At 42.4% G+C, this 14,572-nt stretch overlaps 1 protein-coding gene and 1 non-coding gene across 2 annotated transcripts in view; one reads left to right on the forward strand and one right to left on the reverse strand.

Moving 5' to 3' along the window:
* The window catches only part of Ehhadh (enoyl-CoA hydratase and 3-hydroxyacyl CoA dehydrogenase), a 31,729-nt gene that overhangs the window by 6,803 nt on the left and 10,354 nt on the right, over positions 1-14,572 (reverse strand). The window contains exons 2-5 of the mRNA XM_031363501.1: positions 14,397-14,500; positions 10,279-10,445; positions 8,205-8,316; positions 3,088-3,192 (exon numbers count right to left, since the gene is read on the reverse strand). Of these exons, the coding sequence (XP_031219361.1) occupies positions 3,088-3,192; positions 8,205-8,316; positions 10,279-10,445; positions 14,397-14,500 (488 nt within the window). The remainder of the gene's footprint in view (positions 1-3,087; positions 3,193-8,204; positions 8,317-10,278; positions 10,446-14,396; positions 14,501-14,572) is intronic.
* On the forward strand, positions 8,836-8,941 carry LOC116086663. The gene has a single exon (XR_004117041.1). It is a non-coding gene; the product is annotated as a U6 spliceosomal RNA (small nuclear RNA).

The raw sequence follows: 14,572 nt of genomic DNA on the forward strand, positions 1-14,572 counted from the left end.
GAGTTCTTTGTATATATTGGATATTAGCCCTCTATCAGATATAGGGTTGGTAAAGATCTTTTCCCAATAGTAAATTGATTTTTAATACAGGAGTAGAGATAGCCCACAGGGCATAAGGAGTCTTTTTTTTTTTCTTCCCTCCAAAAGGTGGTGGGATAGCAGAATACACAGGTGGGAGTACTGATACAAGGGTGGGAGAACTGATACACAGGTGGGAGAACTGGATATACAAGTAGAGTAACTTGATACACAGGTGCTAAATAAGTAAATGAACTCTGTTCCCTGCCAAGCACCCACCTCAAAACAAACCATAATTTCACTGAACTCCTAATACTATAAAATTTTCTAGGGAGAACGAACAAACAAACAAACAAACAAAACAAAGGAACTTGAGTTAGGCACCAGAACCATGTGGTTCTATAATCTTCTTAATTCAATGAAATGATTTTAAAATCAGATAAGCATGTGCTCTTGTATGTGTATTTTAGTATTACTGTGTGTGCACATGTGGGCACCTAAACCCGTGTGTGTGTGTGTGTGTGTGTGTGTGTGTGTGTGTGTGTGTGTAAAATTCATGTCCTCAAAGACCAGTGAGGATCCAGAGTGGTTAAAAACTAATTCTAAAGAAACTATAGTTCAGTCACACTATAGGACACTTTTCAGTAACGGAGAGTAGTCAGTTGTTACTACATGGGACCACACAGACAACTCTTGAAAACGTGCTAAGTGACAGAAGTCTTACAGAGCCCAACGCCACATGGATATGAAATTCTAAAACCAGAAAACTAGTGTGTCTTGAAGTTGGTAAGTCTCAGCTGAATGGCATCTACCAGAAGAAGCCAGTGCTTTCTGAGATGAAAGGTAATATCGCCCACTACTCTCTGGCGGAAAGCACACAGCTGAACGCGATTACCGACACTCACCAAGTGCTACACTTAAAATGAATGAACTTCACTGTTCATAAACTAAGCATCGAGGAAACTTAAGGAAGCTCAGGGGACATTCTAACTATTCTTCGTTTGGATTATTACTTAAGTGGAGAACTGTAAATAAGGTCAATTATGAATTATTTATATTATGAAGAAATTCATGAAGTCGAACATATTAAAAATTAGAAATATTTGGGAAAACTAACATAACCTAAGCTAGAAAAACAATTGAAGCAAGGGCTGGTGACTTCTATCATACTTGTGCAATGCCCAGAGTTTGGCTCCCAATGAGCCTCCCACACAACCAACAAGCAAGCAAGCAAACGGAAAACCACACCACAATAAAAGCAAAATCCCAGGTAATGCCTGGCTTATTATAAAAGGGGGATGTTTGCCCCTTCTCTCTCTCTCTTCCCCTCTCTCTTCATATATAAATATATATATACATATACATATACATATGTATATATACGCATATATATATATGTGTGTGTGTGTATATATATAAAACAACATTTATCACTCAGGCAGAGTCACTGATGAAACATTTGTTCACCACAAGCAAGTTTACACACCGCCATGCACTCTTTTCAACAAAGTTTTAAAGCCCTCACAAAGAACTGCCCCCAGCCAGAAGGGCAACTTAAATTTTAAAGAAGATGATGGCTCAACATTGGGGTGGCCACCAAGTGGACAAGCTGTAATGTTGCTGAGACCAGCATCATTTTGTTTTATAAACTTTGGAATTTGATGCTTAGAATTAACTTTAAAAGCCGAAAGCATTAGCCACCCTAGAGCACAGTGTAAGTGTAGTAGACCTTGGTCCCTATCCTCTGTTTGAAGCACTCAACTCTCGAAGCAGAATTCAGGAAAACCAGGGAAGGACAGAACTTCCTGAGGGAACCCAGGCTGCTACAAACAAAAATCAATAGTGGCCTGGGCCGCTCTCTGCAAGGAAATCGAGCAAGTCTGTGCTCACAAGCCAGGTCAGCGTCCACAAGCCAAGCAGCCCTCCCTGGAGCACAGAAACACAAACAGAGCACCGCAGGGAGGGCTCCTCCATGCTGGAACGACTTGCTGCCTCCTGGTTAGAAGGCAGCAGTATTTTCCCATCAGTACCTCCTCCTCTTTGTAGTGTGAGTGCCACTGTTAGGCTGAAACTTCAACTAGTAGGACCATAAAAAATGATTTCAAAAAATGGTCCCTGCCAGGGGCGTGCCTTCCGAGTGACCCCGAGCCTTCCGTGTCACTAAGTGGAGACTAGCACATGCTCCATGCTGCCTGGAGCCCGACAGTCCTCATGAGTGTTTTCTTAGGCAGTTTTAGCTTCTCCCTGCTCAGTCAGAGGCTGCAGCCACCATAAACTCTCCAGCAGAGGTTATCAAACTGTTTGGCTTCTGTTGTGATTTTCTCGCAGGAAGGCTAGTGGGAACTGACCTCTGGCTTTGCACTCAGCTCCCCGTTATGTCCTCAGCTATGGTTTCAATTTTTCCTAGCTTTAAAGGCGCAGGTTGAAATACAAAAACAAAAAACAAAAATCAGTGAACCATCTATCAGTAGGTGGTGCTAAAGGCACGCTTGAAGAACACCACTGCTCTGAGAGCCTGGCAGGGGCGAAGTCTCTTACCCAAGACAGAGGCCATGCTGTCTCTGAGAGCCATGCAGATCCTGACCAGCTCCATACTTGTTCCTCTGATTCAACTTTAATTCTACTTTTCAAATAAACAAACAAACAAACAAAAAAACCACTCACAGGGTATAAAATCCACAAAGCACGGCAAAATAAACTATAAACCATTGCCTTTGAACTCCGGCAAATGTCCAGTTTCACTCCAGAAAGTCATTTCGCTGCCTGTGAATGCTTCCGGAAGCTTCAGACATACACAGCAGTTATGCATATGCACTCGCTCTAAGCATACTTACCTTCTCTCCTACCCCTACGCCCTTGTTTTGTTACACCATCAGCAAAACACCCCGTAAAATAACATTGTTTTCATTAGCTGATACAATATACCATGGAGGTTATGCCAGATCAATACGACTTAAAGCTTGGCTACATTCTACTACATGGATGCCCCATCAGCTACTTAAGGAGTTCCTTATTAGAGTGCACACTTAGCTTATTCCCAGTCTTGTGCTATTTTCTATTATTGTTTACCTATGACCTTCTGAGCAAATTTGATGGCTTCTTCAACTGGGTCTGACTTTACAACCACATCCAGAATTCCAAGCTTGAGTGCTTCATCTGCTGAAATAAATCTTCCTGGAGAAAAAGGAAATAAAACAAATCAAATAACAGTGTGAGGACACACAGGGGCCATTGCTCTGTCTAGTGGGGAAGGTTGCCATTCCCGGAGATACGAACTGGTAAGTGAAATGCCTAAGACCAACCTGGCTGCTGTGTACTTGATTTGCTTTGGAGACAGGATTTCACTACGTAGCTCTAGCTGCCCAGGAACTCCATACATAGACCAGGGTGGTCTCAAACTCAGATCCTCTTGTCTCTGACTCCTGAATGCTGGGATTCAAAGGTGTGAACCACCACGCCCAGGCTGGACTGTTGTGGCTGAGCATCACTACAGATGTAGCCACAAAACTTGAATTAAAATGGTAGCTCTAATTCTTACTATTAGAGAAACCACAGGGAACTGTGCAAGGACTCCAATTTCATGTCTGATAAATGGAGGTAGTTATGCTTACCATAGTAATTCTGAGGATTCAGTAAAAGACGCATGGTCTCTTAAGGTCCTTATAGAGGTGTATAACCCTGTGTGTGTCTATAGAAGTGTGAGAAATGGCTGGGTTTGGGGCTGTTGTTGAAGAACAACAGCAACAGAATGGCAGGGATATCTACCTTGTACCTACTGCAAATCGGAACTGTACTGATCACGAAAAGAAACAGTCCCCAAACACAACCCTAGTGGGCTGAACAGGAGAACCCATGCTGATTAAGCTGGCGTTCCACACAGTACAGTGAGAATCACACAGGAGAAATCAGAGTTTTATCCCTTTCTGGTTACCCAGCACCTTGACATTGACCTAGATCATAGGCTGGGCAAGCTTGGCAACCCTACTTCCTATGGAAGCTTCAAAGGAAGCAGATGCCATTCAACTACTGCTCCTTCAATGCCCTGGCAGGGAAGTGAAGCCCCGAATCCCAGGCTTGGTGGAATCAGCTCTCTGCGGAGGGTTGTTCTTGGTAACAGCCTTCCAAACCACCTCATCCGGTGAGGGTGTGGGGCAGGCGAGTGGTGTCAAGTGTCCTCTCACTTGGGTGAGCATTAGTGAACCTGCTTAGCCAAGGCAAAAAGACCAAGGCATGGAAAATGAAATCTGGGCCTACAAGGAACTCTGGGATACCAAGGTGGGGGAATGGGAACTGCCCGTAGAGGGGCTGGCTGTTGCCAAGCTCTTCAGTCTCACAGAAGAATCTCATGGCTGTGTTTTCGGTTAATAATGCCTTAATGGCCCAGTTCTGATCCACACTACTAACAAGTAAACACAAGGAGGCCCTGCACGCTCAAGCCAGGTCGAGACGCATTCTTTCTTGGGCCACACACAGTGTAGACTGGACCTCTGTCTATCAGGCTGTGAGCCAAAAGCACTGGAAGTTGAGCTGTGGGGAGACCCCAGAGTGACCAAGAGCATCTCCCATGCATTTGACACTGCTATGTTTCTTTCCAAATTTCTTCAAGATTTTTTTTCCAAAGATTAAAATTTCAATGTCTTCATTGGAACGTCTCTGAGCTATCATTTTAAAGCTAACCTCCAACCCAGCCACCAGATCACAACATCTACTCAAGAAGACAGGCATGTGAGTCCTGTGCTAGCGTCTCCCCTGATTCACAGGGCCTTTGCTACACAAGTCAAAACCTTTCCATCTCAGAGTTTCTGCTTCTTTTCTCGTGGTGCTAGAACGAGTCAGTGCTGTGGGCAGACAGCAGCATCCTGTCAGTTGTACTGTGAGCAAAACCCAAGCCAAGTTCCCTTCACTTCTCTCGTTTAAGAAGTCGTTTTTCTTCCTGATTTTTCTCTGGCACACTCTTAGCTTCCTAAAGAGTTTCTTCAATTTCCTCACTGGTTTAATTCTGTAAACCTTTGGGTTTGCAAACTCGGAATCCACCCATATATTCTATGCTTCTATTTCTATTTTGTCTTTTGCTGAATAAGCTGTCTCATATGCATTGAATTTCTGTAGAACGCTGAATTCCAAGCATGCTCTGAAGAAGTCGAAATCACTTTAAATATTTCTCATTCTTTAAAATACACTCATCATTAAACAAGTGGTTACCTGATTGTTTGAGTGAATCTGAGTTAAGTACATCTAGTTTTTCTAACTTTCCTTCCACACACCTCATTTAAGAGGACAGAGCAATTTTTAATTCATATAGACTGTTGGTTTCTATGTTGGCCCATGCTCATATTGATTTTCTGTCAGTTTTTTTTTAAAGTGTCTTTCTTTTTTTATCCTTTTTAAACTAATAAAATTTATTTTAAAATATAAAACTCAGTATTGACATTTTTAAGTCATCAAAATAATTTACAATAGTTAAATGCCTATTAAATATACATGATATCTTCTGAAGCTAAAAGTAATATGCACTCAATGAGCTTTTAAAATATATTTGGAACATTAAGCATGATAGAAGTAGAAAAAAATCTCTTATGAAGTCCTCTATGAAAGGAAATTGTGCTAAATTCCTGATTAGATAGAAACTGTTCCATCTCTAAGAGAGACTACACAGTCTAACTATGGCTTCATAGAATGAATTGGGTAGTGCTCCTTCTGTTTCTATTTTGTGGAATAGTTTGAAGAGTATTGGTATTAGGTCTTCTTTGAAGGTCTGATAGAATTCTGCACAAAACCCATTTGGTCCTGGGCTTTTTTTGGTTGGGAGACTTTTAATAATTGCTTCTATCTCTTTAGGGGTTATGGGACTGTTTAGATGGTTTATCTGATTCTGATTTAACTTAGGAATTTGGTATCTGTCTAGAAAATTGTCCATTTCATCAAATTTTCTAGTTTTGTTGAATATAGTCTTTTGTAGTAGGATCTGATTATTTTTTAATTTCCTCAGTTTCTGTTGTTATATATCCCTTTTCATTTTTGATTTTGTTAATTTGGATACTGTCTCTGTGCCCTCTGGTTAGTCTGGCTAAGGGTTTATTTATCTTGTTGATTTTCTCAAAGAACCAGCTCCTAGTTTTGTTGATTCTTTGTGTAGTTCTTTTTGTTTCTACTTGGTTGATTTCAGCCCTGAGTTTGATTACTTCCTGCTGTCTACTCCTCTTGGGTGTATTTGCTTCTTTTTGTTCTAGAGCTTCCAGGTGTACTGTTAAGCTGCTAGTGTATGTTCTCTCCAGTTTCTTTTCAGAGGCACTAAGAGCTATGAGTTTTCCTCTTAGCACTGCTTTCATTGTGTCTCAAAAATTTGCGTATGTTGTGCCTTCATTTTCACTAAATTCTAAAAAGTCTTTAATTTCTTTCTTTATTTCTTCCTTGCCCAAGTTATCATTGAGTGGGGCATTGTTCAGCTTTCATGTGTATATGGGCTTTCTGTTGTTTTCATTGCTATTGAAGACCAGCCTTAGTCAGTGGCGATCTGATAGGATGCATGGGATTATTTTAATCTTCTTGCATCTCTTTGCTAGGTTTTCTATCCCCAGAATTGTCCCTTTGTGATTTCTTTATTGTTTCTATTTCCATTTTTAGGTCCTGGATGTTTTTGTTCAATTCCTTCACCTGTTTGGCTGTGTTTTCCTGTAATTTTTAAAGGGATTTTTGTGTTTCCTCTTTAAGGGCTTCTACCTGTTTACCTGTGTTCTCCTGCATTTCTTTAAGGAAGTGATTTATGTCCTTCTTAAAGTCTTCATCATCATTATGAGAAGTGATTTTAAATCAGAGTCTTGCTTTTTCTGGTGTGTTGGGGTATCCAGGGCTCACTGTGGTGGGAGAACTGGGTTCTGATGATGCCAAGTAGCCTTGGTTTTGTTGCTTATGTTCTTGTCCTTGCCTCTTGACATCTAGTTATCTCTGGTGTTAGTTGGTCTTGCTGTCTCTGACTATGGCTTGTCCCTCCTGCAAGCCTGTATATCAGTACTCCTGGGAGACCAGTTCTCTCCAGGAGGAATTTGGGTATGGAAAGCTGTGGCACAGGGTCAGCTCCAGGGTGCAGATGGAAACTGGAAGGATCCTGTCCCTGGCTGTTCCTTGGTTCCTGTGTCCTGATGGCTCTGGGAAGGTTCCTCTTGGGCCAGGAATTTGAGCAGAAGTGGTGGTCTTACCCATGCTTGCTGGTGTGTTAGCACTCCTGAGAGACCAGCTCTCTCCTGAAGGTATTTGGGTATGGAGCACTGTGGCACAAGATCATCTCCCAGCACAGATGCAGACAGAAACCCCTGTCAGTTTTTCTTAAATCAGAGCATATAGATCTCTAATATTAGTTCTAAAATATCACCTATTTATATTCTTAGAAATTAAAGAGCTACTGTTTACATAGGGGTTTTTTGTCAATATTTACTGTAGTGGAAATTAAAACTGGGAACCTTAGAAAGTTTTCTGAATGAGATAATTTTAAAATGATGAGAAATTCATTACACATTAACATAACTTTTTGCTAAAATAATGGGATTTAAAGCATTGCTGCATTAACTGCTCATTCACTAGGACGTCATCTGCAAGTGGGAACTTCATCTTGATCTTACTTAGAAAACAGCAATATCAAGCTGAAGCTAATGAATAGGAAACTCTAAGAAGGGTCTAAGCACAGCACACAATCTACATCATCCTTTGGTGGGTACTGTTACTGTGCACATGATGAAGGAAAGATGGCCCACAAGCTCACGATTAACCACACTTGTTTGGAATAAATACCTGGTTTTATGCTAAGGAACAAATCTAGATTTCATGCAAGCTGGACAAATATTCTTCCCACTAAACTATACCCATGGCCCCAGACATTAAACTTTCTAAACCAGCTCTGACTATTATGGTTCCTATAGGAACACGTGGTCTACAGATAAGAAAGATAAATTGCAATATGACCCCAAGTCAACGAGCCCTTTGCTCATCTCACACAGGCTCCTCATGGAAATATTTTGGAAGTGCTTAGAGGAGTGGTTGTTTCTATTTTACAGATGACAAAACTTGTAGTCAGAGAAGCTAAAGTAGTCTCCTTAGAACCCACATGGGTAGTAAGTGACCAAGACAAGACTTTCTAGATGCTGGTCTAGTTTTCCACATTGATCCAAATCACAGCCCGGGTTTCCACCTACCTGAGGTAATTAAGTCAAGAGCAACAGGAACTCCAACGACCCTGGGAAGAAGCTGGGTTCCTCTTGCACCAGGAAGAATCCCCAGTGTGACTTCTGGCAAGCCAACATGAGCCTACAAAACATTAAAGGCAGAAAGGCCACCATAAGGAGACAGTGGGAGGAGATGTTAGGAAAGTGCGCTCATGAGATCCCACCCATAAGAAACAGTTTCACTGAAATCAGCAACAGTGTCAAGAGGGCAGTGTCTGCTGCCTCCTCTAACTGGTGTCTTTTCACACATCCTATCTTGGGCACATTTTCCCCTTTGACTCCATAATGACACTTGAAAGATGACAACAGAGTAGCCTCTACAGCTCTCAGGGTTCCTGCAAGCATCAGAATGTGAGGACAAAACCCAGAGGAGGGGAAGAATGATACAGAGCTCCTATCTCCACACTACAAAGAATATTCACAACTTAACAATAAAAGGACAATGGACTAATAATGGGCTGATTATCTGAATAAACAACACCCCAAAGAAAGCACACAAGTGGCAAATGATGCTGAGAATCATTAGCCATTTGGGGATGTGAATGTAAGCCATGATGAAACACATGTGATGCCTGCCAAATGAGTATAACAAAAAAGGCAGGTGCTCAGCTGGGCAGCACAGACACTCAAACTGGAACGACACAGAGATGACTGGCATGGGAGCTGCCAAGGATGGCATACATATTCATGAAGTGTTGCACAGTTTTCAATAGAGAAGGGACCATCAGGGTACAAGTAATTCTTAGGGGGAAACAGTAAAAGTGGGGCGAGTTTTAATTAGGAAAGGGAAAGGTGATTTTAAAAAAATAGAAGAGGGAAGAGGATAAGCTGTCAAGATGTTTGAAAGAGTCATAAGGTACCAAATTATTATCTATTTACCTAAGATTACATATAACACATCTGAATCTGTATCTATGCATACATAAATGTTTTAAATGGCATTTTCCCATTAAGGCTGAAAATGCTCACAAGAGTCATAGGTTATTTAACCAAAAAAGCAACACCAGGCATGAGAAGTCCCCATTTGAGCTATTGGTCATGATTGCTCAAGAGGCTCCCAACCCACTCTAGAATCTTGCTGTTTGCCTTGGTTGTCTCCCAGAGATGGATGGGAAGACCCTGTTGCTGAGCAGAGATGGTTGGGAAGACCCTGTTGCTGAGCAGAGATGGATGGGAAGACCCTGTTGCTGAGCAGAGATGGATGGGAAGACCCTGTTGCTGAGCAGAGATGGATGGGAAGACCCTGTTGCTGAGCAGAGATGGATGGGAAGACCCTGTTGCTGAGCAGAGATGATGGGAAGACCCTGTTGCTGAGCAGAGATGATGGGAAGACCCTGTTGCTGAGGATGTTATGTACTTCGGAAACAGGGACCAGAGACTGTGGAGCTGGAAGTGACTAGAAAGTCTCCCTGAGGACTAGCTTACATGGTATACAAGCTTCCAAGACAGGGAAGCAACCAGCCATCTAAGCCAGCTATGATGCCCATGAACCAAAACAAGCATCATGAGTGCTGTAGCAGCACCCATACCTTCATGGTAACCAGCAGCTCTCATTGGACTGAAGATCTGCTCAACAAAAGGGAAATCATTCCTAGAAATGGAAATCTGGCCAATGACTTGGCTAGTGAAGTCATAGATCTTGGAGGGGAACCTACAACCACCACTTTACTGAAGAGCATAATCACTAACTACATTGTAAATATTTGCCCTAATCCGCAAAGATGGGTGTAGTCCTCACCCCTCATGGAGGAAGTGTCTCTTTATAACAACTGAAGACCATTATAGAAAATCACAACTGATCAAAATGCAGAGTTGTGGAGTCCAGTCCCAATGGGACATCTACAAAACAATTCTGGAACGTAAGGCCCAGGGAACACTGTGAAAAGGGAGCAGGGACCAAATGACTGAGCACCAGCTCTCAAGATGCACAGAACTGTTAGCAGTAAGTTAGCTATTCAAAGTCATCAGCCCCAGGCATAGGCCACACTTAGAGCTGGCACCGAAGACAAAGCCCACCCTAACCGCACTCCTGGGAGCCTCTTACCTTTGCATTGGCAATCCGATAGTGACAGCCCAAGGCCAGCTCTAGTCCTCCTCCAAGAGCCACACCTTGGATGGCGGCCAACACCGGCTTCTGATATCGCTGTATTTCATCTACCAAGCTTCCCAATGAGAGGGTATGGGAAGATTTAAAGCCATGGATATCAGCACCTAAAGACACAGGGACAAGGGGAAGTGGTTCAGAAGAACTGAGCCTTGGTCACTAACACAAGCGGACCCAGCCAGTTTTAGAACCTCAGATGCCTTGGGACTGAGAGGTGCTTTATTCTCGGACTATAAGTAGAAGGAAATGAGAGGAAAAGTCCAATCTTTACGGTGAACCATGTAACCTTCCACATTCTGTGTTCCCATTTTGTAGAGAGAAGCTCTAAGTTTGGAGAGATTTAAAAGTTCATAAAAAGAACTAGGTTCTTTACTAAGTCTATCATTTTGATAATCAGTGCCTCTTGCTGTTCACCAACCTATTTTAGAAGAATGTCGGGCTAGCGAGAGAGCTCAGTGGTTAAGAGCAGTGACTGATCTTCCAGAGGTCCTGAGTTCAATTCCCAGCAACCACATGGTAGCTCACAACTATCTGTAATGGGATCCGATGCCCTCTTCTGGTGTGTCTGAAGACAGCGACAGTGTACTCATATACATAAAATAAATAAATCTTTTTTTTAAAAAAAAGTCACCCTTTCCTCACTAAGTGCACAAACCATTACAGTGTAAGATGCCACAGTAAAAGGCAAACTACCTATGAGTTACGTCAGTAACCAGCTTAGCATTGACAGATTTCCTGAAAGCATTTTTAAAATGATTTATTTATTTTTGTTTTATAAGTTACGGGAATTTTGTCTGCATGTCATGTCTGAGCACACATGCCTGCAGTGCCTGCTGGAAGCCAGAAGAGGGCGATGGATCCCTTGGAACCGGAGTTACGATGTTGGTGAGTGGCGGCCATCCCGCCTCAGTGAGTGGAAATCAAACCTTGGTCTTCTGCAAGAACAGTCAGTGCTGTTAACCACTGAGCCATCTCTCTAGCCCCTGATAGATTTCTTATTACTAAGAAAATTAACAGGGCTTGTCTTTCTGGATCATAAAAATGATGCGGGAATGATTAAAATGTAAAACCTGTACAACAGCCATCACGAAGGGCCACCTAAATATTATCACACAGAGACAAAGTTTAAGGCTTTGGTAAGTCCTTAGTCTTCCCACGCATACGTAAGTGGATTTATGGTCTGCACGTGCCAATTACTCTTTTTGTCTAAATACCTATCCTGACTAACTTGAAGTTCAGTGTGCATTTCTAACAAGGAGAACATATTGTAAAGCCTTATTCTTTGTCTTTACCTGACAGAACAGGTAATTCATATAGTGTTTCCACAGGGCATTAGTAAGCTTGGTATAAATCTAAAAATGAATGACTTCAGGGATGACAGTGTAGTACAACTGCAGAGTGCCAGCATAGCATGCACAAGGCTCCAGGACTGAAAAAGTTTAAATTAAAAAATAATTTTGTAAGCTGGCATTGGTGGCGCACGCCTTTAATCCCAGCACTTGGGAGGTAGAGGCAGGCGGATTTCTGAGTTCGAGGCCAGCCTGGTCTACAGAGTGAGTTCCAGGATAGCCAGGGCTATACTGAGAAACCCTGTCTCAAAAATAAATAAATAAATAAATAAAACAAAAACAAAAACAAAAAAATTTTGTGTTCAACTTATGACCTGCTTCACCCCTTTCCCCTCCTCCACATCACATGAATACACCAGGCCATGAGCCACACAGCCCCACATCCATGTCCTTTAGCTTTCCGACCAACTGGCTTACATAGTATGATCTTCTACATTACCACTGAGAAATTTAAAGTTCTGAGTTATTAGCTGATTGGCCAAGACACAGCAATAAAATTAAATATAGTATATAACAGCTTATGAAAATGTGTTTCAGCAGCCTTGGAACACTAATCAAGAGAAGGTTCCAGGCCCCATCCCTCTCCTTCCTAGAATCTTTTGGTCAAGTTGGAGCAGTATTTTTTTTAATTTGTAGGAGAGTTTGCCAATGATGCCACCTGGGTCTAGAATTTGTGAGTTTTCTGATTACCAGCTGATTTTATTTCATTTTATTTTTGATTTATTAGGGTGTCACTATGTAGCTCAGGCTATGAGAAACTCATCTTATAATCTGGGGGACCTCCATGTCCTGAGTGGAGAGCCCAGGCCTGTGCCACCCTCCACGTCCTGAGTGGAGAGCGCAGGCCTGTGCCACCCTCCACGTCCTAAGTTGAGAGCGCAGGCCTGTGCCACCACAGGCAATTCTGATTCCTTTTCTTTAACGGTTACACAACTGCTTGACCTTTGCTTCTCTTTGAGTCACTTTTAGGAAATCTATTTTTTCCTAATTCATACTTCTAGCATCTTCGATGTTACCTGTTTGTTTTGTTTTTCAACTTTTTTTTAATAAAAAATGAATTAAATGTGTTGTTGGATAATTTCATACACCCTCACCCTCTCTTACATCCCGCCAACCCCTGCCTAACACTCATTCTCCACAAAATCCCTTTCCCACATTCATGCCTTTGTGTCTTGCTTCCATTGAGTTTAGCCAGAGCTGTCTGTGCTACCATGGGCTTGGAATTATCCAGTAGAGACTGGTGGCTAGCAGGTAGTATACAAACAGAAGACGATGACCACCCCTCTCCCAGGCTCTACCAGTGGTCAATAGTTCAGCAAAGAGAGGTATACCCAAGTCCCCTCCCCCACCCATAACTGTCTAAGGATAGGATCAGTCTTGTGCAGGCCTAGTATGAGTGGCTGTTGAGGTTAAGAGTATGTGATTGCAATGACTGGGTAGTGCCAGATGTTATTTTGTGGCCCTTCTCCTCCCCTTCTGACTCTCTTCTTTTGGGGTTGTCTCACTGTGTAACCTGAACTTGCCTAGAACTCATTACATAGCCTAGGTTGACCTGGAACTCACCTCTCTCCTCCCTCAACCTTCTAAGTGCCGAGGCTACAGGAGAAGACCACTGCACTCAGATGCACTGGTTTGCTTTCTCTTCTTTAATTTTAATAGTATTTGGTGTGTATAAATGTCTTGTCTCTACCCCGTCTCCAGTCCTCACTCCTCTCCCTTCCCATGTAACACCCCTTATATCAGGTCTGCCTCATGGCGTGATTTCTCAGGGGGACACCTTGGCATGGCCCTGCCAGGTACTCCACTACCCTGCACATGTACTTCTTTATATTTTATAGCACTATCTCTTCCTCAGCAGTCCTCAGCTGGACTTGCTGAGCATTAAAATGTGTATAAAAACATATTGCTTTGTTTTTGGTTAGTGAATAATCTCTACAGTGTTGAGCAGGCAATGTAAGCAGTGATTTTATGGCCAGTATTTTTATATTGTTTTTAATCCTGACTCCAGAACGGGTGTACTCTCAAGGCTACCATTTACAAACACTGAAGACCTCTGGTATTGGGCCCTCATTCCCATGTGACTTCCATCAAAAGGTGCAATACGTTCATTCTTGGGGCAAGGAAAGAAAGAGGTGCTACGGACTACACCAGATGAGTCATCACTTTAGATATTTGTGCTGTGCATTGTCGTGAAGACACAGAGAAACAGAGGTATGGTCACTGGGGATAGGGGCTGTCCGAAGGAAAACAGACTTCATTTCCAGACTGCGAATAAACAGTCATGTTTCCTGAACGTGTTCTGAGTGCAGACACAGTACAAGGATACTCAGCCGAGGAGGCATCTCATTTAATCTCACACAATCTCCTTCAACTAGAAATCATGGACCCTACTCTACAGGCAGAGACAGTGAGGTAAGGATATCAGAGACTGGCCTAAGCTCTCGCAGGATAGAAGGGACGTATGTAGAGCAGACACACATCAGCAAGCTTACAGCAGGCAGCAGCTATCGGCCATCAAAGCTAGATGTTCTTCAAAGGCCCAGTCCTGTCTAGGTCTCTCTTGGGACAGATATGCCCCATCACCCATGATGCTTTTCACCTCCACTCTAGTGTCCCCGGTTCATTACCCATAGGGACAGCCGATGTCCTGCTGGGTGTCATCTGGGTATAGTTCTAGAGGTAATGGGAAAGATCTAGACACTTAGTTACCTGCACAGAAGTTGTTATTTGCTCCACAAATCACAATGGCTCTAACCGTGTGGTCTGATCCAGCTTTCTGGAGTCCATTCCTTACTTCCATGATTACAGTTGGACTAAAAGAAAAAAAAATTCATAAAGCAAATTAGTCAAAATTAAATTTCTTTTTTTTTTTTTTTTTTTTTTTT

This window comes from Mastomys coucha, unplaced genomic scaffold (assembly GCF_008632895.1).
Source record: "Mastomys coucha isolate ucsf_1 unplaced genomic scaffold, UCSF_Mcou_1 pScaffold12, whole genome shotgun sequence".
Taxonomy (NCBI): Eukaryota; Metazoa; Chordata; class Mammalia; order Rodentia; family Muridae; genus Mastomys; species Mastomys coucha.